This window comes from Saimiri boliviensis, chromosome 8 (genome assembly GCF_048565385.1).
Source record: "Saimiri boliviensis isolate mSaiBol1 chromosome 8, mSaiBol1.pri, whole genome shotgun sequence".
Lineage (NCBI taxonomy): Eukaryota > Metazoa > Chordata > Mammalia > Primates > Cebidae > Saimiri > Saimiri boliviensis.
The window spans coordinates 68,022,246-68,044,921 of record NC_133456.1 but is presented as its reverse complement, the minus strand read 5'-3'; the positions used below and the strand labels follow the sequence as shown (position 1 = coordinate 68,044,921).

At 43.3% G+C, this 22,676-nt stretch overlaps 1 protein-coding gene and 1 long non-coding RNA gene across 8 annotated transcripts in view; one reads left to right on the top strand and one right to left on the bottom strand.

Moving 5' to 3' along the window:
* The window catches only part of ZMAT3 (zinc finger matrin-type 3), a 90,218-nt gene that overhangs the window by 31,577 nt on the left and 35,965 nt on the right, over nucleotides 1–22,676 (top strand). Inside the window, exons 6-8 of one of the 7 annotated variants that reach the window (XM_074404576.1) lie at nucleotides 15,256–15,353; nucleotides 15,453–15,748; nucleotides 20,899–21,225. In XM_074404576.1, coding sequence (XP_074260677.1) covers nucleotides 20,956–21,225 — 270 coding nt within the window. In that variant the 5' untranslated portion in view covers nucleotides 15,256–15,353; nucleotides 15,453–15,748; nucleotides 20,899–20,955. Of the gene's footprint in view, nucleotides 1–15,255; nucleotides 15,354–15,452; nucleotides 15,749–17,361; nucleotides 17,503–17,790; nucleotides 17,864–17,929; nucleotides 18,089–18,116; nucleotides 18,522–20,898; nucleotides 21,226–22,676 lie in introns of those variants that run through there. The other 6 variants (XM_039478895.2, XM_039478896.2, XM_010337587.3 and 3 more) reach the window with 6 other exon arrangements.
* LOC141585397 (uncharacterized) lies at nucleotides 7,964–12,844 on the bottom strand. Its single transcript, XR_012518831.1, has 3 exons — nucleotides 12,580–12,844; nucleotides 11,688–12,073; nucleotides 7,964–8,223 (listed from the first exon to the last, which is right to left on the bottom strand). It is a non-coding gene; the product is annotated as an uncharacterized LOC141585397 (long non-coding RNA).

Genomic DNA, 22,676 nt, shown 5'->3' with positions numbered 1-22,676 from the left:
GAAAATGGATTATTACCATTTGGCAAACACCACAGTGACAATTATTTCACGCAAGCATAATCCCTGGATGCTAAAATCAGTGAAAGTATGATGATCTTATAAACAGAATATTCACAAAGTATTAAAGTATCTCCCCACAAGATGCTTGTTAATTACAAAGATAAAAAGAATGACTTGGCTGGGCGTGGCGGCTCACACCTGCAATCCCAGCACTTTGGGCTTGTACATACCTATACACAGGAGTAATTTTAATCTTTTCTTGGTTGCTACTTTTTTTTTAGGCAGGGTCTCACTCTGTCACCCGGGCTGGAGTGCAGCAATGCGATCATGGCTCACTGCAGCCTTGACTCCCTGGGCTCTAGCCATGCTTCCACCTCAGCCCCTGAGTAGCTGAGACTACAGACGCCACCACCACACCTGGTTAATTTTTGTATTTTTTGTTGAGATGAGGTTTTGCCATGTTGCCCAGGCTAGTCTCGAACTCCTGAGCTCAAGCAATCCACCAGCCTTGATCTCTCAAAGTACTGGGATTATGGGCATGGGCCACCATGCTCAGCCTGGTTTCTAATCCTTTATTGATTATACATATGCCAAAGATTTTTTTCAGCTATGGCTTTTTAATTCTCTTTGTGTTGTCTTTATTTTGTAGAATGACATTTATCTATATTTATGACTTTATCTTTACAATATTACATACCCTATGCACAGCAAGACCTTATTAAATACATAAATTGCCTTAATAAGGTAAATATTGGGGGGTGATTCTAAAAACTGAGGCTTTCAGAGCTTCGGTATATTTGGGAAGATTAATGGTTGACAGAGTTTGCAACATATGATTATAATAAAAATATAAAGAAATCCAAGAAACAGACTTTTTTTTTTTTTTTTTTTTTTTTTTTTGAGACAGAGTTTCTCTCTTGTCACCCAGGCTGGAGTGCAATGGCGCGATCTCGGCTCACTGCAACCTCTGCCTCCTGGGTTCAGGCAATTCTCCTGCCTCAGCCTCCTGAGTAGCTGGGATTACAGGCACGCGCCACCATGCCCAGCTAGTTTTTTGTATTTTTAGTAGAGACGGGGTTTCACCATGTTGACCAGGATGGTCTCGATCTCTTGACCTCGTGATCCACCCGCCTCGGCCTCCCAAAGTGTTGGGATTACAGGCTTGAGCCATCGCGCCCGGCCAAAACAGACTTTTAAATCACCCCAGACTCCTAATAAATTGCCTTTCTAGACAAACACTTATCCTTGAGATACATTCATTTTGTTCTTTTGGTTTTTGTTTACCTTATAGTCTCTGGTGATTTCTTTGAAAATAAATTGCTACATAATAATATTTTAAGTGATTGCCCTAGCCCAATAAAACAAAGTTGCCTGTTTGCCTCAGTACATTCATACTGTTGAGAATAGGATGTGCTCATTTGCCCAGTTTTTCTCCAGAAACGTAATAGTCATTTATTTCATTGATCTTCAGCTGACTTCAGCAAGATCTTAAATTACTAAAGTTGCAATTTTGCCTGGTGGATCTTCTCCTACTAAATGGAAACTGAAACAAAAATGAAATTAAACAATAGAAACAATTAAATAAGCTTGAAGAGAAGCTGACCAAGGTATGTAAATTAGGTTATGTGTTTTTCTAAAATTTTTAATCTTTTGTGACTATATTGAATATTTATTAAAGTTTACTGTACAATTTTCCATTTATCATTTGAAAGTCCTTATTATGAAGGCAATTCTTCCCATCTGATGCCAACATCAGGCTTAGGGTGAAATTTGACTTTTCTTGTGATACAAACTTCCTTCTCCATTTCTAAAGTAAACTTTTAATGTTTCTCCAGTGGCTGACGAACCTGGAGTTATTTACTTTGCACAGGACACTGAGAAATTGCAAAACGGTGGTCTTCCTATTCACCACCAATCTTTGGAACTGGGGTTGTCTTTTCTGTCAGAGAGCCTTATTAACAGTCCATGTTGATTACCTGAATTACTAATACCCAGCATAGCCTCTGACTAGGGCATTGCTGGGTCAAGTTTCTGCCTGCAGGTCTTTAAGGAATCACCACACTGTCTTGCACAATGCTTGTACTAATTTGTACTCCCACCAACAGTGTAAAAGCATTCCTTTTTCTCCACAACCTCACCAGCATCTTTTTCAAGGATTCTTATAGTGGGAGGTCTGACATTTAATCCTGAATCCATGTTGAGTTAACTTTTGCATATGTTGATAGATAGGAGTCCAGTTTCATTCCTCTGAATATGGCTAGCCAGGTATCCTAGCACCGTTTATTGAATGGGGACTCCTTTTCCCATTGCTTATTTTTGTCAAGTTTGCCAAAGATCAGCTGACTGTAGGTGTGTGGCTTTATTTCCAGGTTCCCTGTTCTATTCCATTGGTCTGTGTGTCTTTTTTGTACCAGTCCATGCTGTTTTGCTTACTGTGGCGTTATGATATAGTTTGAGGTTGGATAATGTGATGTCTCCAGCTTTTTTCTTTTTTCTTAGGATTGCTTTGATTATTTGGGCTCTTTTTTGATTCCATATGAATTTTAAAATAGTTTGTTTTTTCTTTAATTTTTTTTTTTTTTTTTTTTTTTTTTTTTTTTTTTTTTTTTTTGAGACAGACTCTTACTCTGTAGTCCAGGCTGGAGTGCAGTGGTGCAATCTCAGGTCACTGCAACCTCTGCCTCTTGGGTCCCGGTCCAAGCAGTTCTCCTACCTCAGCCTCCCAAGGCTTTTTTTCTAATTCTGTAGAAAATGGTGTTTGTAGTTTGATAGGAATAATGTTGAATCTATAGATTGCTTTGGACAGTATAGCCATTTTAACAATATTGATTCTTTCAATCCATGAGCATGGAATATTTTTCAATTAGTTTGAGTCATCTATAATTTATTTCAGCAGTGTTTTGTAGTTCTCCTTGTAGAGATCTTATCTTTGATCTTCTTGGGTAGATGTATTCCTATTCATTTTATTTTTGCTATTGTAAATGAAATTGTGTGAGCATTATTGGTATATATAAATGCCATTAATAGTTGTACATTGATTTTGTATCCTGAAACTTTACTGAGGTTGTTTATCAGTTCCAGGAGCCTTTTGGTGAAATCTTAAGGTTTTCTATGTATAGAATCATATCATTAAAGAAAAGTGCTAATTCGGCCACTTCTTTTTTTATTTGGATGCCTTTTCTTTCTTTCTCTTGCCTGTTTTCTCTGGCTAGAACTTCCTATTTATCCTCTTATTTAACACACAAGCACCAAGAGCTTAGGAATTTGTCTTGTCCTCTATTGTATCTGCAGCATCTAGAACAGTACCTGACACATAGCAAGCTTCCATTGAATCTGTTAAATAAATGAATACATGAATGAGGTGATAGATTCCCTAAAGGGCGGGCAACTTTTTTGGACACCAATCAACCTTTCTCTATTCATTATGTTTCCAGATGAAACTTCAGCTGTGGCCTCTGTTACCTGTGGTTGTTGTTTCCGAGCCCTTGTTTTGTTAAGCAGAGAGAGGGAGGGATTGCTTTGCTTGAAAAGAAAGATTAACTTGCCAGTAAAGGCCAGAGTTGTAACAAATCGTGACTAGTTCTGTCAGCTTCAAGTGCACTCTTTTTGCAACTGCAACTTGTAAGTCACCTTGGCGTCAAGGAACATCAGCACTGGTGTGGGGCTCTAGGACTTTGTCAGGCGTGACTGCCATCCTTCAATAGCTTGGAAAATACTAAAGGACACCAGTGCCATTTTGTAGATTTTTTAAGCAGCTCACATTTAAACCTGAAGAAATCCTACATTTCTTACATATAAAAAGAATCATAAAATTTTATATTTGGATATGACCTCATATTATCTAATCCAAAGAAAATAATATGAAATATGACAATAAAGAAGATGATGCCCATAGCTATTGATTTATCCGAAATCATTTAGGAAATGAGCAGCATAATGAGGACATCTACCTAGGTTCCTAACACCTCGTTCAGTTCTTCTTTCCAGCCCTCAGATGTCATTTACTACAGCAGGCTCCAGCTGACCAAGGGAAGCAGCCGCTACTTCACAGCACGACCTCCTTCCCCGAGCCCGCCCCTCCCACCAGAGACGATGGATTCAGGCATGGACATCTGACCTAGTCTTATTCAAGCAGATTCTGTTTCAAGGTCGTTAAGTTTGGGATAGAATGCTAGAGACTGCGGAGTTTCCAATATGGCCACATAGGAACAGCTCCAGAGTGCAGCTCCCAGCAAGATCGACGCAGAAGGCAGGTGATCTCCGCATTTCCAACTGAGGTACCTGGTTCATCTCACTGGGACGGGTTAGACAGTGGGTGCAGCCCAAGGAGGGCCAGCTGAAGCAGGATGGGGCATCGCCTCACCGGGGAAGTGCAAGGGGTCGGGGAACTCCCCCTCCTAGCCAAGGGAAGCCATTAGGGACTGTCCCCTGCACTCCCGCCCAGACACTGTGCTTTTCCCACTGTCTTCACAACCCGCAGACCAGGAGATTCCCTCCGGTGCCTGCACCACCAGTACCCTGGGTTTCCAGCACGAAACTGGGCGGCCGTTTGGGAAGACACTGAGATAGCTGTAGCAGTTTTTTTTTTTTTTCATACCCCAGAGGCACCTGGAACACCAGTGAGACAGAACTGTGAACTCCCCTGGAAAGGGGGCTGAAGCCAGGGAGCCAAGTGGTCTGGCCTGGCGAGTGTCAGCCCCATGCAGACCAGCAAGCTAAGATTCACTAGAGTTAAATTCTTGCAGCCAGCACAGCAGTCTGAGCTTGACCTGGGACATTTGAGCTTCATGGGGGGAGGGGCACCCACCATTGCTGAGGCTCCAGTAGGCCATTGAAACTGCAGCAGGAGCGGCTGCGGGAAATGGATCTCTCGGACACTGAATACAGGAGGAAGGAGTTTATTCAGCTGGGAGCAAGGTGGCATAGTTGCCTAACAGCCAAGCTCCCCTAACAAAGGAAGGTTCCTTCTTTATAAAGGCTTATACTTTAGATGTTACACGTGGAAGAATCTTAGGTTTATAGCTTAACATATGAAAAGGGTCTCGGTTTACAGTCTCAGGAATTACATATGAAAAGATTTCAGTTTACAGTCTTAGGAATGAAAAGGGGAAGTTTACAGTCTTAGGAATGAAAAGGGGAAGTTGATCTGAGATGCCTGGGTCTCCCTCTTCAAAACCTCACCTGTGTAAACAAAGTGGGCAGGAAGTTTACACAGCAACTGGGTACAGCCCATGTCAGTTCAGCAAGGCCTCTATAGGCAGACTGTCAGTAGCTCCCTTCTTACTGGGCAGGACATCTCTGAAAAAAGGCAGCAGCCCATCAGGGACTTATAAATAAAGCCCCCACCTTCTAGTGTCAGAGCACCTGGGAAAAGGGGTGGTTGTGGGCACAGCTTCAGCAGACTTAAACATCCCTGCCTGGCGCTCTGAAGAGAGCAGAGTGTTTGAGCTCTGATAAGGGACAGACTGCCTCCTCAAGTGGCTCCCTGATCCCCATGTATCTTGACTGGGAGACACCTCCCAGCAGGGGCTGATAGACACCTACTACAGGAGAGCTCTGGCTGGCCTATGGTGGGTGCCCCTCTGGGACGAAGCTGCCAGAGGAAGGAACAGGCAGCAATCTTTGCTGTTCCTCAGCCCCCGCTGGTGATACCCGGGCAAGCAGGGTCTGGGGTGGACCTCCAGCAAACCCCAGCAGACCTGCAGCAGAGGGGCCTGTTAGAAGGAAAACTAACAAACAGAAAGAAATAGTTTCAACATCAATAGAAAGGACATCCACACAGAAACCCCATCCAAAGGTCATCAACTTCAAAGACTAAAGGTGGATCATTTCATGAAGATGGGAAGAAACCAATGCAAAAAGGCTGAAATTCCAAACACCAGAATGAGAGTTCTCCTCCAAGGGAAAGCCTTGGGAACTCTGGGCACCCATGTTTCCTTCTCTGTGAGAGAACCAAGGCTGCAGTGAAGCAGAGTGAACTCCATTTGCCCTAAGAAAGAAACAGCTCCTCAGAGAGCAAGAGACTCTAGGCAGCATCTGAGTCCTCACTTCTGGGTTTCCGGTACCTTCCCTGCAGTAGGGCTACTAGAGAATCTTTAGGGTCTTTCCGTTTCTTCAGACCAAATCAATTTGAGTGTGTTTCTGTCATTTTCACAAAAAATATACGTATTGAATATCTAGAAGATTGATAGCAACATTCTAATCTACCAAGGAAAGAAAAGATAAATCGGTATTGAGATTCTAGTACATGTTAGGCACTGGAAATGTGTTGTTTCTTTAACTGAACAACCCTACGAAGGGGGGTTGTTTCTTCATTTTAGATTAGGGAACTGAAGTTCAGAAAGAATCCATGCTAAGTCAGAAGACTGGTAAGTACCTGCATTCGAATTTGAATTCAGATGCTCCCATTCCAAAGTTTGTGATCCTTCCAATGAGTCATATTGCCTTAAATTCATTGTGATCTATGCTTTGCTACTCAAAAGTGTGACATCACCTGGAAGCTTGTTCAAAATGCAGACTCACAGTTCCAACGGCAGACTACTGAGACATTATCTGCACTTTAAAAATATTGCTGGGTGATCTGTGTGCGTGTTGAAGTCTGAAAAGCTCTGATGTGGTAGAAACCAAGGAGAAACAGAGAGATGTAAGCTGAATAACTTGGAACTATAACCTAACATTTCAGAATCATCCCTAAAATGAGTAAAATAATACCTACCTCATTGGAATTGTGGCTGAAAAGAGAAAAATATATGAGAGCAGTCTGAGCTATGCCAGGTTTCCAAAATTAGGCCCAGAACAACATGAATATGGGACCATGGCCACTCATGCCCTCACCTCCTTGTGCCTGGGGCAGTTATTTAAAGGTGTTTGTTCCTGACTAACTGCCTCACTCATTATCTTCATGTTCTGGAATTTGTGTTACAAAGAACAGTGTGTAGTCCATCAACAGTTTAAGAATTCTTTCTTTAGAGGAGGTGTCTTGCTGTGTTGCTCAGGCTGGTTTCAAATTCCTGGCCTCAAGGGATCCTCCCACTTCAGCCTCCCTCTGGAGTAGCTGAGATTATAGATGTGAGCCACTTCACTGGCTCTCATGTTTTGTAATGTAAATTCTTGGTAAACAACTTAAGAAATGCCTCCTCTTCTCCTTTATAAACCTACTTGTAATTGCTGCTAATTGGAATTCAAGGCACCGTGTAACTCAGTGCTCCTGGGTTGCAATCCTCGAACTTGCCCCAATTAAACTCTCTACTTAAATTTGCCTCACTTTTTTCTCTAGGTTAACATGAGGAAGATATGAGCTAGGGTATAAAAGCCCCTAGTACAGTGCCTGACAAGCAGGCTCTTACTGTAGTACCCTTCCATTCCAACATTAAATAAACGTATCATTCTTCCCATTGTCGGACAGCACTGATAAACACATACACAAAATGAGGCAGATAAGAATGTATGGATGCATAAATGAACAGGCATTTCCTCAAAATAATATTGCAACTGGAGGGTCAAAGGGAAATGTGGTTTGATTTTCTTTGTCATAATGGGTCTGCAAAATTAAGTTCACACTAGTGATGCCAATGGCAAAGCAACAATGAAAGCTAACCAATTTGAATAAGAGACACAGCATTAAAAGAGAAGTTAACTCCAGCAGTTTTACAAGCCGCAGAGAAATTGTGTAGGTTGAGAGAGGGAAAGGAATATTGGGCCAGAAAAGGAATACAAAGATTTTAGGAAAGTTGCTAATTATTTCTATTGCTTTTGGATCATGAGACCTAAATTGGATAATCATATAACTCACAGGATACAGAATTGTAATTGCTATTGTATTAAAAATATTCATTTTCTCTCTTGTGTATTGATAGGCCTGCCCACAAGGAAAAGTACAGAATTTTAGCAATAGTACAAGTAGACAATAAAGTATTTTAAACACTTGAATATAATTCAAGACTTTGGTAATTTTTCTGTCTGCCAGAAACATTACATAAAAGGAAATCAATTCCATTCACTAAAGAAAAAAAGCATACTTGACCCATTTTAATAATAATAAATATTATACTTACAATGAAGAAAATTACAAAATGTTAGTGAAGAGAAAGAAAATTTTGAATCATTGTACAGTGGTAGGAAAGAAAATAGTGTAAAATTTTAACTTACCCAGAAATGTATGCATAGATTTGATGAAATTCAACTGAAATCCCAATGGAAGTTGAGGAATTTGACGATGTGATTCTAAAGTCAATCAAGAAGTATAAACAACAAATACTAAGCAAGGAAAGTAAAAATAAACAAAAAACTAGTAATGAGAGGTATATATTTTTAGCAAAGTAATCTACATACATAGTTTAAAGGGTCACAGAATGGGGGGACTTACATTAGTTATCTCTGCATAAAAGATTACCCCAAGCTCATGCCTGTAATCCCAGCACTTTGGGAGGCCAGGGAGGGCAGACTGCCTGAGGTCAGGAGTTTGAGACTAGTCTGACTAACATGGAGAAACCCCATCAGTACTAAAAATACGAAACAATTAGGTGTGTGTGGTGGCACGCACCTGTAACCCCAGTTACTTGGGAGGCTGAGGCAGGGGAATTGCTTGAACCAGGGAGGTGGAGGTTGCAGTGAGCTGTGACCATGCCACTGCACTCCACCCTGGGCTACAGAGTTAGACTCTGTCTCAAAAAAAAAAAAAAAATCACCCCAAGCTTAGTAGTTTATAACAACCCTAATTACCTCACATGGTCTCTGTGGTTAGGGCTCTGGGACTGGCTAAATTGGATGGTTCTGATTCAGGTTCTCTCGTGAGGTTGTAGTCAAGTCAGGAGGTGGTCATCTAAAGGCTTGACTGGAACTGGGACCATCAACTTCTTAGTTCACATGCCATGTGGGCCCCTCCTGAGGGCAGTGTCAGGGAGGCAAGGTCTCAAAAAGAGCTCTTTTAGTAGGTTCACATTCTGATCTTTTAGGAGCAAACATTTACGGAAGCTGGTAACTAAGTTTTGTTTTGCTTGTTCTGGTTTTGTTTACCGTAGGTACAGGGAAGTATGGCTGGTCTCAGGATCTTTTAACTTAAGACAGGAAACTATGTTTGGTTCTAATATTGTTTAGCACAGGAGCAGGGTATTATGTTGGCTTATTTTTCAGATCTATGAAGGGAAGTATAGGGTACTTGGCATATACCAGGAGGATCTGGTAACTGTAACTTTAAGGTTAGAACTGACTTCACAGAAGAGGTGTCACAGAAGCTGTGACCTATAGGAGAGTAAAACTTCCTTTCCTCCCCTTTCCCTTTCCCACAGGATGAGTAAAACTTCCTTTTCTTACTTGTCTTATCTTGCTTTGTCACCCAGGCTGGAGTGCAGTGGCCCAGTCTTGGCTCACTGTAGCCTCAACCTTCTGGGTGCAAGAGATCCTCCTTCCATAGCCTCCTGATTATCTGGGACTACAGGTGTATCCCACCATGCCCGCCTTATTTTGTTCATTTTTTGTAGAGATGAGGTGTCAGTATATTGCCAAGGCTGGTTTCAAACTCCTGGGCTCAAGGCATTCTCCTGCCTTGGCCTCCAAAATGCTGGGATTATAGGCATAAACCACCATACCTGGTGTAAAATTTCTGTAAGTAAAAAAAAAAATACTGGCTGGGGGCGGTGGCTCAGGCCTGTAATCCCAGCACTTTGGGAGGCCAGGACAGGTGGATAATCTGAGGTCAGGAGTTCGAGACCAGCTTGGACAATATGGTGAAACCCCATCTCTACTAAAAATATAAAAATTAGCTGGGTGTGGTGGTGGGTACCTGTAATTGCAGTTACTCAGGAGGCTGAGGGAGGAGAATCACTTGAACCTGGGGAACAGGGCTGGCAGTGAGCTGAGATCGTGCCACTGGATTCCAGCCTGGGCAACAAGAACTAAACTCTGTCTCAAAAAAACAAACCAGAAGAACTACTTTTAACATAAAGAGACAATGGGCTGATGTTCTCAAAAGTGCCTACTACCTAATTTATGAAGTTAGTCTCCAAAAGAAAAGGACAAAATCAGACAATTCTCAAAAAATAACTGGAAAAGTTAAATAATTAAAGACATGAAAATGAGAACATACCATTTTGTTGCTTAGCAAATTGTGAAGAAGAACGAATTTGTCATAAGCTATAGTGTGTGTCAACAGAGATGAGCACACTCTGAAAGGGCCTGGTGGAAGTGGTGAGGGGCCACTGTCTTGGAACGCCAATTTGGCAAAAAGCAGTAAAAGCCTTAAGAGTGTTCATTCCCTTTGATCTAGTAACTTCATAGTATAATAATTTAATTTAATAAAAGTTATCATCAATTCAAATCAAGATAGATGAACAATAGTGGGGTGCTATTTATTTTAGTGAGAAATTGGAAAGAAACTCAATACTCAACAATAAGTGAATGTTTAAATTTTACTGTGTCTTTGGATGGAGTATTGTGAAGCCATTAAAAGTGCCATGTTCTAGGATTATTTATTGGAAACACATATGGTATAAGTAAAAATCATGGTACATAGAGCACAATCCAATTTCACTAAAAATATATTTCTTTACATGGGCAGAAAAAAGCCTGAAAGGAAATGGTGCAAACTTAAAAAAAAGCATGGTGTGACTATGAGAAGTCTTTTTCTGCTTTATATCTTTTTGCATTTTCTACAACAAGGAGGTATTATTTGTTTTCTTCTGTTTTAAAAAGTTTCTGTATTGTAAAATATGACATAGATATTGAAAAATGCATTAAAAAGTACAGTTTAATGCATTACTATAAGTTCTATTTCTTGACCGCTACCTGTGTGAATGGTGAGGACCACTGTTCAGCAGTAGCAAGGTTTAGTGAGTACTAAGGATGGTGCTTATTTAGTAAGTTAGTAACTGAGTAAGTAGCTTAGTATTTAATAGGTAGTAAGGATGGCGGTTATGATTTAGTTAGTAGCTTAGTATTTAATAAGAAGGAAGGATGGTGGTTATGATTTAGTAAGTTAGTAATTTAGTAAGTAGTTTAGTAAGTAGTAGGATGGTGGTTATGATCTAGTAAGTTAGTAATTTAGTAAGTAGCTTAGTATTTAGTGAGTAGTAGGATGGCAGATAGTGAGGACACTGGACATTGGAGTAGCTGGTGAAAGGTGAAGGTGCCTCACTATTCGCCAGCTACCCCAGAAACCTACAGTTTCTTCTCCCAATCACACCCCGTCTGCCCCCAGGTGAAAAATGAGCACTCCCCTGACTTTTATTGTAATCACTTCTTTGCTTTTTTTTTTTATGTCTTGTCACCTAAGCATTCATTCTTAATTTGGTTTTGCCCATATCCTAAAATATTTTAAGACTTTTAAAAAGTCTCCACTGCTGGGCGCAGTGGCTCAAGCCTGTAATCCCAGCACTTTGGGAGGCCGAGGCGGGTGGATCACGAGGTCAAGAGATCGAGACCATCCTGGTCAACATGGTGAATCCCCGTCTCTACTAAAAATACTAAAAATTAGCCGGGCATGGTGGCGCGTGCCTGTAATCCCAGCTACTCAGGAGGCTGAGGCAGGAGAATTGCCTGAACCCAGGAGGCGGAGGTTGCGGTGAGCCGAGATCGTGCCATTGCACTCCAGCCTGGGTAACAAGAGCGAAACTCCGTTCCAAAAAAAAAAAAAAAAAAAAGTCTCCACATTCCCCTTTCATTCCCTGCCCCGCCTTTTCTGTGTAACTTACTCGTTGTAGAGATCAGGTCATTGTCCTACAGTCTGGATTGTGCTGAGCTCAGGCCCATAGCACAGTTTAAGGCGTTCCTTGCTGTCTGTAGTTCTTGCGAGCTGGCAGTTGAATCACAGGCGTGATCGGAAGCTGACGAATGGTGGTTCAGGACTCATTTCTAAATTCAGACTCTAGAGCTCCCTCTGCTCTTGACCTCCTGTCATTTTCCAAAGGCAGTGACTTACTTTCTGAGACCTCCTGGTTCCTTCCTCTCTTCTGGATCTTTCTTTTTCCTATTTCTCTAGCCTATACCATTTGGATTCGATTCCGGCATTTTCTCTTCCATTTGGGAAAGGAGTTTGGGAGTTAGTTCCGAGAGTTTATAGGTCCCAAACTGCTTCAGTCTGTCAGAAAAAAGAAAATTAGAATACGAATTTTAAAAGTAGCTTAAGATAGCTACAGGTTAGAGATATGGGTAATAAAAACTAGGTTTATGAGCTAAGTTGAACCGACGCCTACAGGGCTGGAGTCTGTCCTGTATTTCAATCTTGTCTATCAGATAAAACACAAAGTCAGGATAAAATCAATCATTCCTCTCCAGACCCTGAGGCATACATGTTTGTTAACCACATATTTGCTTTATCTTATGTGTGATGTCCCTGAGCGCCAGTCAGAATTGTAGAACATCACCTTTGCTTCCCTACGCCCCTGCTTTCATTTTCTATGTAACAGAACCCATAACTGCGGTGTCTCATGGAGCCTACTCAGGAACACATTCTCAGTTGTCTCTGAGGTCTGTGTTTCCAGGGTGATTAGTCTTCGAACTTGGCTTGGGAACTAACTTGGAATGTCTTTAAGCTATAGTGCCTGTTACATAACCATCTGATCTACAAGTCCTGTCCAAACTCACCTCTTACCCATCGCATGAATCGACTCTTAGAAGTGCAAAGCTCCTCTCAGTTCCAGATTGGCTCTCCAAGTGTCAGTGAGTCCCATCAACTACAGCTGCCTCTCAGTATCTGTAGGGGGATGGTTTCAGGACCCTCCAGCCAGCATACCCAAATCTGCAGCTGCCTTGATGTAAAATGTCACAGTATTTGTATATAACATATGTATATCCTCCAGTAAACTTTACATCATCTGTAGATTACTTATAATACTTAATACAATGTGAATGCTCTGTTAATCATTGTTACATTATTTTTACATGTTTTTAAAAAATATTTTTGATCCACAGTTGGTTGAATAGTGGAGGCAGAACACTGCGGACATGGGGGCTGAGAGCGCCTCGGCTTTCTCAGGTCTGCCACTTGCCTGCCACTTGCCTGGCTGTTTCTCTCTACTTCCTCCTGCGGATGCCTCACAGGTCTTGCAGCTATTGGTGGGTTGTCCCAACTGCCAACTGCATTTTGTTAGACTTGGCTATAGGCCTTTGGTTTTGCTATCTATTTGCCCCTTCCACTCCGCCCCCCACAACCATTTTTTTTTTTTTTTTTCTGAATACACATTCTTCTCAAGGTCCATTTTTAAAATTAGGGGAATTCAGGGAAAAAAAAATTTGTGACTGCTGTTGCCATGTTTCCACTATTTCTTCATATTTTATTTTTTGGGTTAAAAAATGTTAGAATGTTATTAAAATGCACGAGAAGCTATTTTGCTGGATTTGAGATTGTTGATGTATTGCTTTACTCTAATTATAAGGAAGGATTGTGTTGAAAAACAGAGGTTATTATGAGGGACAATGTTGAAGGCATTATCTGATGATTTAAAGAAAGAAGTTGGGCCGGGCGCGGTGGCTCAAGCCTGTAATCCCAGCACTTTGGGAGGCCGAGGCAGGTGGATCACGAGGTCAAGAGATCGAGACCATCCTGGTCAACATGGTGAAACCCCGTCTCTACTAAAAATACAAAAAAACTAGCTGGGCATGGTGGCGCGTGCCTGTAATCCCAGCTACTCAGGAGGCTGAGGCAGGAGAATTGCCTGAACCCAGGAGGCAGAGGTTGCGGTGAGCCGAGATCGTGCCATTGCACTCCAGCCTGGGTAACAAGAGCGAAACTCCGTCTCAAAAAAAAAAAAAAAAAAAAGAAAGAAGTTGGTCTGGAAGACATTATGTGTTATGAGAGAAAAGGCATGTGGAGTCTTAAAGGATGACACAGATTCCCATACAAGAGAGGATCTGACCTGACAAATTGCACCAGTCCATGGAGAGGGATGAGTGTTTCTCTTCTCTGATTGTGAGTATATCATGTAGATTTCTGGAGAGATTCCCTAAAACTCAAGCCATGCCACCAAAAGTAAGTGTGTCAGGACCATTTCCTTGGTAAATAAATACAGATGTAGATTTTCTCAGTATAGGATCTAGCATAATGAAAATAATTATCCTTATTTTAATATGAGAGTTCCCATCAGATAAATTCAGAGACTTTCCCATATAATAGTTATAATAAAAAGGAAACACTGCTCTGAAATACACTGTCAGGTACTATATGCCTATTACAGAATGGAGAAAATAAATTCCTCATTCATTCATACATTTATGCAATCAACTATGGTCATACCAATGTACTGGTTATGCTGTATCAGGTCATGAAACTCGGTGTATAAAAACATTTCTTTTAAAAAATAATTAATATTAGTCTCAGTGTTAAGATCCTGTTCTTTTTAAAGAGAGAAAAAAAAAGTCAATTCCACATGTACTTCCATTACCCACAAAACTCTCCTGTCTCCAAATCATTTCTGGCTAATGTGTAATCACTTCAAAATGATCTGTTTCCCCTTATTTTTCTGAGGATAACCTTAAAATTTGGGGCGGGGTTGGGTGGAGTGGGGAGGCAGGTGGCAAGAGGAAGCAGGCATCAGGGCAAACCCCCGGGTTTGGCCTCAGTACTTGGTGTCTGTTTTTTCTCTGCTGTCAGATCAGCGATCTGTTCATTCAGTGCTGCCCTTCCTCTTTCTGACCTGTAGGCTCACAGCCCCCTACAGCTCTCTGTCAGCTCCCCTGAATGGTCTTTAATGCCATAAATACAAAACGAAACAAAACAAGTTTAGGGGCAGTCCTCTGTTCAAACAGTTCAGGCTAACACCCTACTTCCTTTTGGTTTACTGAAGGGAAACCCCAGCCCTTGACTGCTTTTCTGGTCCCCACTGGGAATGTAGCTCAGATGCCCTCAGTCTCTAGATCTTCAAACACATGTGGGAATTCTGTTATTTCTAGCTCCAGTTTCTTTCAAACGAATCCCTAGGACTGAGTGTGTATGGCTGGTGGGTGGGGGTTTATAGGCTTTTCGTTGGGACATACACCAATATCTCCTAGGAGAGAAAATTGGTTCCCCCATCTTTGTGGCAGAGTGCATTATTGTTTACAATTAACCACACAACCCCCACTCCAAAAACATTATAATCCATGCCCGTTGCCGTGTGATTTGCCTATGAAACAAATAGACTTCTCTGTTTACTTGGGGTTTGGCCATATAAAACGCTTTGGCCAATGAGATTTGAGTAGACATGTCAAGAGACGTTGGAGAAGCAGGTTTAAGAGGCTTCACAAGTTTCTAACAGCTCTCTGGCTCTTCCCATCTCCCTTGAGAATTGCCAAGTCCCACACAGAGGGAGCTTCTTAAGCTTGGGGACTGGATTGAGAAGACCCATGGAGGAGAACCTCAGCTAACCCAGCATGTAATACAAGTAAGAAGTAAACCTTTATGGTCATCACACACTGATTTTTTTTTTTTTTAACAGCAAAAGTGATGAATCTATTGTTTGTGGCTTTTTTTTTTCTTTCAGCTCTTCAGGTGCTGAAACTCATGAAGTCCAGCTAATTCTAAACCACAGACACTGACTTATGAGACCACTGTCACTGCCATGAGCTTCAAATGTCTATTATACAAGCATCAGATAATTGCCTCCTTCTTTCTCCCTGAGACAGGGAAGGAAATGGCCTAGCTGTCTGAGAAGAATATGTGAGCAGGGCCAGAGAACATGAAATTGTTCAGATTTTTTATCCTGATGGACAAGAATGCATCAAACTATGAAACATAAAATTTGAAAACCCCAAGACATTTATACTTCCTGGACTCAAGGTATTTATAGGGCATTATATAATTATAATGTAGGACGACAAATAGTGTGTCATCAAGGTGTGCAGAGAAAGTGCTGCGGGAGCTCATGAAAGAAGAGGCCTGGAAGGATAGGTAGGGTTTGGTAATACAAGGGGAGGGGGGAGAAAGCATTTTTTTTTTTTTTTTTTTTTTTTTTTTTTTTTTTTTTTTTTTTTTTTTGAGATGGAGTCTCGCACTGTTACCCAGCCTGGAGTGCAGGGCCACAATCTCAGCTCACCCGGGTTCAAGCGATTCTGCCTCAGCCTCCCAAGTGGCTGGTATTACAGGCATGCGCCGCCACGTCCGGCTAATTTTTGTATTTTTAATAGAGATGGGGTTTCACTATATTGACCAGGCTGGTCTAGAACTCCTGACCTGGTGATCCGCCCACCTTGGCCTCTGAAAGTACTGGGATTACAGCCGTAAGCCACCGCCCCAAGGAGAGACAAAGCATTTTGCACTCAAGATGCAGATAGAGCTGAATTAGAGGCAGGAAATTAAGAGGCATGGATGGGGCTGTGACTAAAACGAGGAGAGGAGACTCGTGGAAGGTGAGATCGAAGAGGCTCCCCCAGGCCTAGTGGTGTTCCTAAGGAGTGTGGACTGCGAAGTTCTAAGACTGGCTAAGGGCCATAAAGAGAAGGGCTGGAGAGTGGATTTTAGCAGCATTTATTATTTTAGAAACTTTAAAATAGTGACACATAAGGTCAATGTACACATACAGCTGGAGAAACAATTCAGATGATGATTACTCTCCTTAAACCGCTGGTGTACACTGCGTGTATATGTTTGTTAAACTACCACTAAGCTTAGGAAGTCATTTATGGCTTGTACTTGCTGGTATTGGTTGGGTGCACGTGCCAGCCAAAGAAACAGCCTTAATTGCCTGCAGTTGTTTCCCTGTTACCAGGGCACATCTTACTATACGTAGATCTTGGCATTTTAATTCGTGATTCATAAAATAACCATACCGTAATGTGAATACACTTCATGCCACTCAACCGTACTCTCAAAAGTAGTAAATTTGTTACAGTTTGCCACAAACAAAGACAACACCCCGGCAGAGCTTCACACGGGTCAGTCTACACTCCGAGTTGAAGCCAGCGTTTCCCGAGCGCGCCTCTGCACGCTGGCTGTGGGGGTCGTGCCGCTCCCGGCCCTTCTCGCCTGAGGGGGAGCCTCGGGGCGCAGGATTGTCCCCACCCCGCTCACTTTCCCCTGCGGGAGGAGGGCGGCCACGCGCTCCTCCCCCACGCGGGGCGGAAGTGGGCACACAGCGGCTTCCAGGAGCCACTCCGCCGCCTCCACCGCCAACCGCAGGCCGCGGGACGGATCCAGTGACGGGAGAACGAAGCTGCAAACGCTCGGCCCAGGATCCTGCCCAGAGCACCCGCGGCTCTGGGGGCCGCCGCTGAGATGGGCGGGGAGCCTACCGCCTCCCGCCCGCGCCCCCGCGCCCCCGCGCCCGCCCAGCCGCGCGACCCCCCAGCGCCCCCGCGCCCGTGGCGGGTGAGCACGCGCCGCCCGCCGGGAACGCGCTCCGAGCGGCGCATGCGCAGTGGCGACGCCGGCCGGCGCCGTCCCCCCCCTCGCCGCGGTACCGCAGTCACTTCCTGCAGCTGTCTCCTGCGGGTCGCGGCGGCGGAGTTTGACAGGCAGCCTCCGGCCGCGGCGGGGCCGGCGGGCGGGGTGGCTCCGAGGAGAGGCGGGGCCGGGCCGGGCGTCCGGGGGCTCCGGTGAGTGCGGGCGGCGCGGGCGCGGGGCTTTCGGGGCCGGCGGGTCCCCCGCGGCGGAGTCTCCACGGCTCCCCACGTGACGCGCCGTCCGCGGATGGGGGCGCCGGGGCCGGGCGTCTCCGTGGTCCGGGGGGACCTCCGCCCTCGGGACGGCGTCCTGACCGTACCGGGGCGCCCTGTGGAGCTCGGCCCGGCCTCGGGGGTTCCGAGCGTCCCGCGCCCCTCGCGCTCCGGGGAGTCCGAGGCGCCGCCGGCCCGGTCCTCCTTCCCGGTCCCTTTCCTCAGTTTCTCCGGACGAGAAGACGCGGTCGGAGTCCAGCACGGAGAGCAGGCCCGGGCCGGCGTGACGCCCGAGCGCGCGGTTCGTTCCGAGGCCGCGTTTCGTTCGCGCCGTCCCAGCCCCTCTCCGGACCCGGGCGGCGAGCGTCGCGCTGACCCGGGTTCGCGGCCGGCCTTCGGGTCGCGCGTGTCGCAGCTGCGGGCTCCGTCGCCGCTGCGCTCGCTGGAGGCCGGCGCTTGTTCAGGGTTCATGGTGCGCGCTGATTTCTGTCTGCAGGCGGACTCACGTTTGATGAGATTGTCATAGGTAGATGTGTTTTCCGGCGTGGACGCTGCGTTGATTGTTAAATGTAACAGGAAACAAATTTGGAATATCAAGCTACTCTTTAAAAATTATAAAGATAAAATGCGATAATGGGTGAGCCTGTGTTTGGCCAGAGTGTTTTCCTTAAATCGGGTGACTCCATCACCTCTGGCAGGAGGCCTTTCGTGCTCCCGTGCTTTGAGAAGGACCTTTATTTTGAGGGAGACCTGCAGATAACACCGGGGGAGACATGTGCTAGAATTTCCTGTAGTGAAAGTGAGCTTTCATAAAACAAGCCCAGACATGCCTTGGCGATTGGTAGCATTTGATTTTCTGTTTACATTGCTGGTTTCCTTTATCCAGATTTTTTAACACCCCCTCTCCACCTTCTCACTAATGAACTAGCAGCATGTTTGTGGCAGTGTGACTCGTACAGGTTGTATGCGTAGCTTTTTAACATTATGAATTATTATTAGATAGTTAAACTTTTTGAAAAGCTGTTCTTTGTCTACTTAGTTTTCTTGTCTGAAATGACCATATCTGTCTTTGCTTTCTGGATATCTTTGCTTGATTCAATTAAGAGAAATAATGCCATACAGAGAACCTGACTTTTTAAATGTTCAAACTCTATATTCCTCTTATGTTCCCAGAGATATGGGCAGTACCCTTCTCCTTAAACATTAAATAGTATTATCATTTTTCTAAATTTCATGATTAATGAGAAGTATTGTTAGATTCTGTGACTAATAATTATGCACTTTGCCCTTAACTACATCCTTTGTTGCCTCCCCACCCCAAATTTCGTATGAAAGTTGTTGCTTGATATACAGGTGCTGATGTAGTTATCAAATGTGGTAAAATAGACTTTGACTTTTCAAAATTTACTTGATTCCTTTTAGTAATTCTATTACTGCCATAATGTACACATTTCCATTGCAGATAGACAATTTCAGCAGCTTAAAATAGCCATATTGTATTGACCAAGAGAAGAGGTTTGGATAATACTGTATTGAGAGAGTGGAGGGAATTGTGGATTTTGAAATAAGGATCCTAATTTGGGTTAATTAGAATCTTGGGAACACAAAGTGTGTACTGTGGTTCATTTTGAGACCCGCAGGTTTAGACAATGCCATCTGGGTGGAAGGCAGGAGAAATTATGGGTAAAGATTTAAGAGGGAGAGGAACATTTTGGGCCTTTTCTGATGGAATTAGAATAGAGACTATCAGTTATTAAGAAGGTGGAGGGAAAGAAATAGCCTGAAGACTGAGGAACTGGAGTTACGCTGGGGCTTATGGTAGGTAGTGCGATCCATGACTCCACTGGCCATTTCTTTTCTTTCTTTTTTAAAAAAAAATTTTTAAAGATAGGGTTTCACCATATTGGTCAGGCTGGTTTCGAACTCCTGACCTCAGGTGATCCGCCCACCTCAGCCTCCCAAAATGCTGGGATTACAGGCGTGAGCCGCCGCGCCCGGCTCTCCACTGGCCATTTCCTTGATAATCTGATTTTGTGTAGGTAATTTACCTAGAGAAGGAAGGAAAATATTTGGATTTTATAGGGGACTCATGAATATAATCTAAGGCTATATGAAGTAGGACCATAAACTCAAGAACCTTCAGAGAACAGGCAAGTAACAAGTACAGGCCACAGCTGAGTGGGGACTGAGGTATCTGGGAGAAGGCAGGTCTGGCTACAGGGCACAGTGCCTCTGAACACGAGCTAATTGTGACCCACATAGAAATGTGGGCCAAGTGACGCCAGATCATCCTTTTATCAAGAGAAGCCACGAATCTCTTGATTCTTATATGTTAACAACTAATACAACTTAAAAAATGAAAACAAAACTGTATATTCCAAACAGCACATATGTGGCTGTATGTGACCCAAGGTTGTTTGCCACCTCTGCTTTACATTTGCTCAACTGCTTAAATATCACTAGTTGATCAGAAGGAACACATTTTATTTATTTCTGTCATACTTTAGGCTATTCCTAGAGTTCATTGTAATTTTAGCTAACTCTATGTGAGTGCTTTAAGGATTCTGCGAGGTGATATTCTTTTATTCACTCTTCGATATTGTTGGTTGGAAGAGATGTTTGCTAAGATTTTTAGCTGGTGGTGTTTTTTTGAGAAGAGTCTTGCTCTGTCTCCCTGGCTGGAGTATGGTGTCACGATCTTGGCTCAGTGCAGCCTCCGCCTCCCGGGTTCTAGAGATTCTCCTGTCTCAGCCTTCCAAGGAGCTGGATTATAGGCGCCCACCACCACGCCTGGCTAATTTTTGTATTTTTAGTAGAGATGGGGTTTTACTGTGTTGTCCAGGCTGGTCTTGAACTCCCGACTTCAGGTGATCCACCTGCCTTGGCTTCCCAAAGTGCTGGGATTACAGTTGTTAGCTACTGTGCCCAGCTGGTTGGTGGTATTTTTGTCTGTGTGTGATTATCGTTAAGAGTGTTTAAGTGTAAGTGTGCCTGAGGGAAGGGGTCTGGACCAGGTGACCTTTGATGTCCATTTCAGCCATGTGACTTTTAGATTTAATTAGCTGTGGATGCAGTGCTATTAATGTTCATGGGCCAGAGGGATAGCAGTTGGAACTGTGCCAAGCAAAATCAAGCCATTCTCAGTGGAAGAGCACTGTGTCAGTATGAATTAACGGCCAGGGGAAGTCTGCTAGGTGAGGCCATAGAAAAGAAGTTCCAAAGCCGGGTTTGGACAAGTGCAGAAAAGGGTCCGATTATATTGTTATTTACGTGTTACGTTGCTGAAGTCTCATTTTTAAGTGAGGTTTTGTTTTTGTTGTTTTGCTGTTGATTCAGATTTGAAGACCTTGCTTCTCATCACCTGCTGGATTATGCCCAAGGCTTTCCTACCCAATGATCCTCCTGCAGCACGCTGTGCTTCTTCCACCTAGGCAGCCCGCACCCTCTCCTCCTATGTCAGTGGCCACCAGGCCTGCAGGCACCTTGCAGCTTCCACCACAGAAGCCGTCTGGGCAGGAGGCTTCCTTGCCTCTTGCAGGGGAAGAAGAGTTCTCGAAGGGAGGGGAGCAAGACTGTGCCCTGGAGGAGCTATGTAAGCCCCTGTACTGCAGACTCTGCAATGTCACCTTGAACTCTGCACAGCAAGCCCAGGCTCATTATCAGGTAAAGGGAGAAAAGAAAATCAGGCATTTAGCAGGGTGAACATTTCAGGGCTCTTCTCAGTTAGCATTTGTCTCTCCAGATATGACTGTGCCTGGGAATTTCAGGATGTCTTAGAGAACAACTAAGTATGAATTTGTTTTATTAAAAACCTTATGTTTTTAAAAATAAGAATCCCTTTTTGTAGAATGGATCTCAGCCCCCTACACTAAAATGCATGGCATTTGATAGCTTACCAGGCTTTGTAAGCAAATGTAAATTATCTATACTGGCATTTGAACCTGTAGTCTTAAGAAGAACAGTATATAAAACATGATGTACAGCCTGGGTGACAGAGCGAGACTTCGTCTCAGACGAACAGACAAACCCATGATGTACCAAACTTAATTCCACGTAAAATTGTCTAGAAGCGAATATATTTTGCATAATTTCAGGGACCTCTGTGCACGACTCTTCTGCTTTCCATTTTTGACTTCTGACTCTTACATATTTTATCACTGGTAAGGAAAACACAGGTATCTTTTTGTAGAGAGAATAAAATGACTTTGGAGTATTGAGCCCTATCCTTTGTTCATAATTAGCGTACTCTGATTTATTTTAGTCCATCAGTGTGAACTAATACTGTTTTTTAAGATTTAAAACTTTCACCTCCATGTTGAATAGCTAGTGGAAAGGACCTTTTTAAAGGGTAATGTTACCTAAGAACAAATGGAAAATTAAACTTTGATTAGAAAGAGAGGGTACAGTATTTCTTTTTATTCTAGATATTTGTCTGTATAAAGTTACATAGTTTCCTTTTTCGGAGAAAAGAGACCTGGGAAATAATCAAGGACAAAACCCACTGAATGGTGTCTTCCTAGGTCATCATTGATTTGATATTGATTATCTGCATGAAAATCTCTAGTAATAAGAGTGTGGTAGAAGATTATTACACAGGTATTTCTTCTGTTGCGCCACTGTTACTTTCTCCAACCTAAAGTTTTTGTTTACTATGTGTGTTCCGTCTTCTCTGTTTTGTTTTGATCCCAAAGACTGATTATCATGTTGCTGTTGTCTGTCAGAAGTATTTTGATGGTCAGTTGCTGTTTTCTGGTATTTACGGGAAGACATAATGTGTTGCTTTCCTTATGTTCCCATTATTTGGGTTTGTTTTGCCCGCAGGTGCAGAAAGCTGAGTTAATTATATCTCGCAGATGTTGACATGTGTCATCATTGGTTCCTAAAGGCCTCTTCATTTATTCCCGTGGAATGTTCAGTATTATACCCTAAGACTCACTTTGAAAAAAGAAGCCAGGGTTTTAAAGTTTTAATTATTAGCTGTATAAAGCCCCTAACAAATCTTTAACTCGGGAGCAAACCCACTTGTATGCTGTACACATGTGTAATTGCCTTTATCTATTTATTTTTTTGAGACCAAGTCTCCCTCTGTTGCCCAGGTTGGGAGAAGTGGTGTG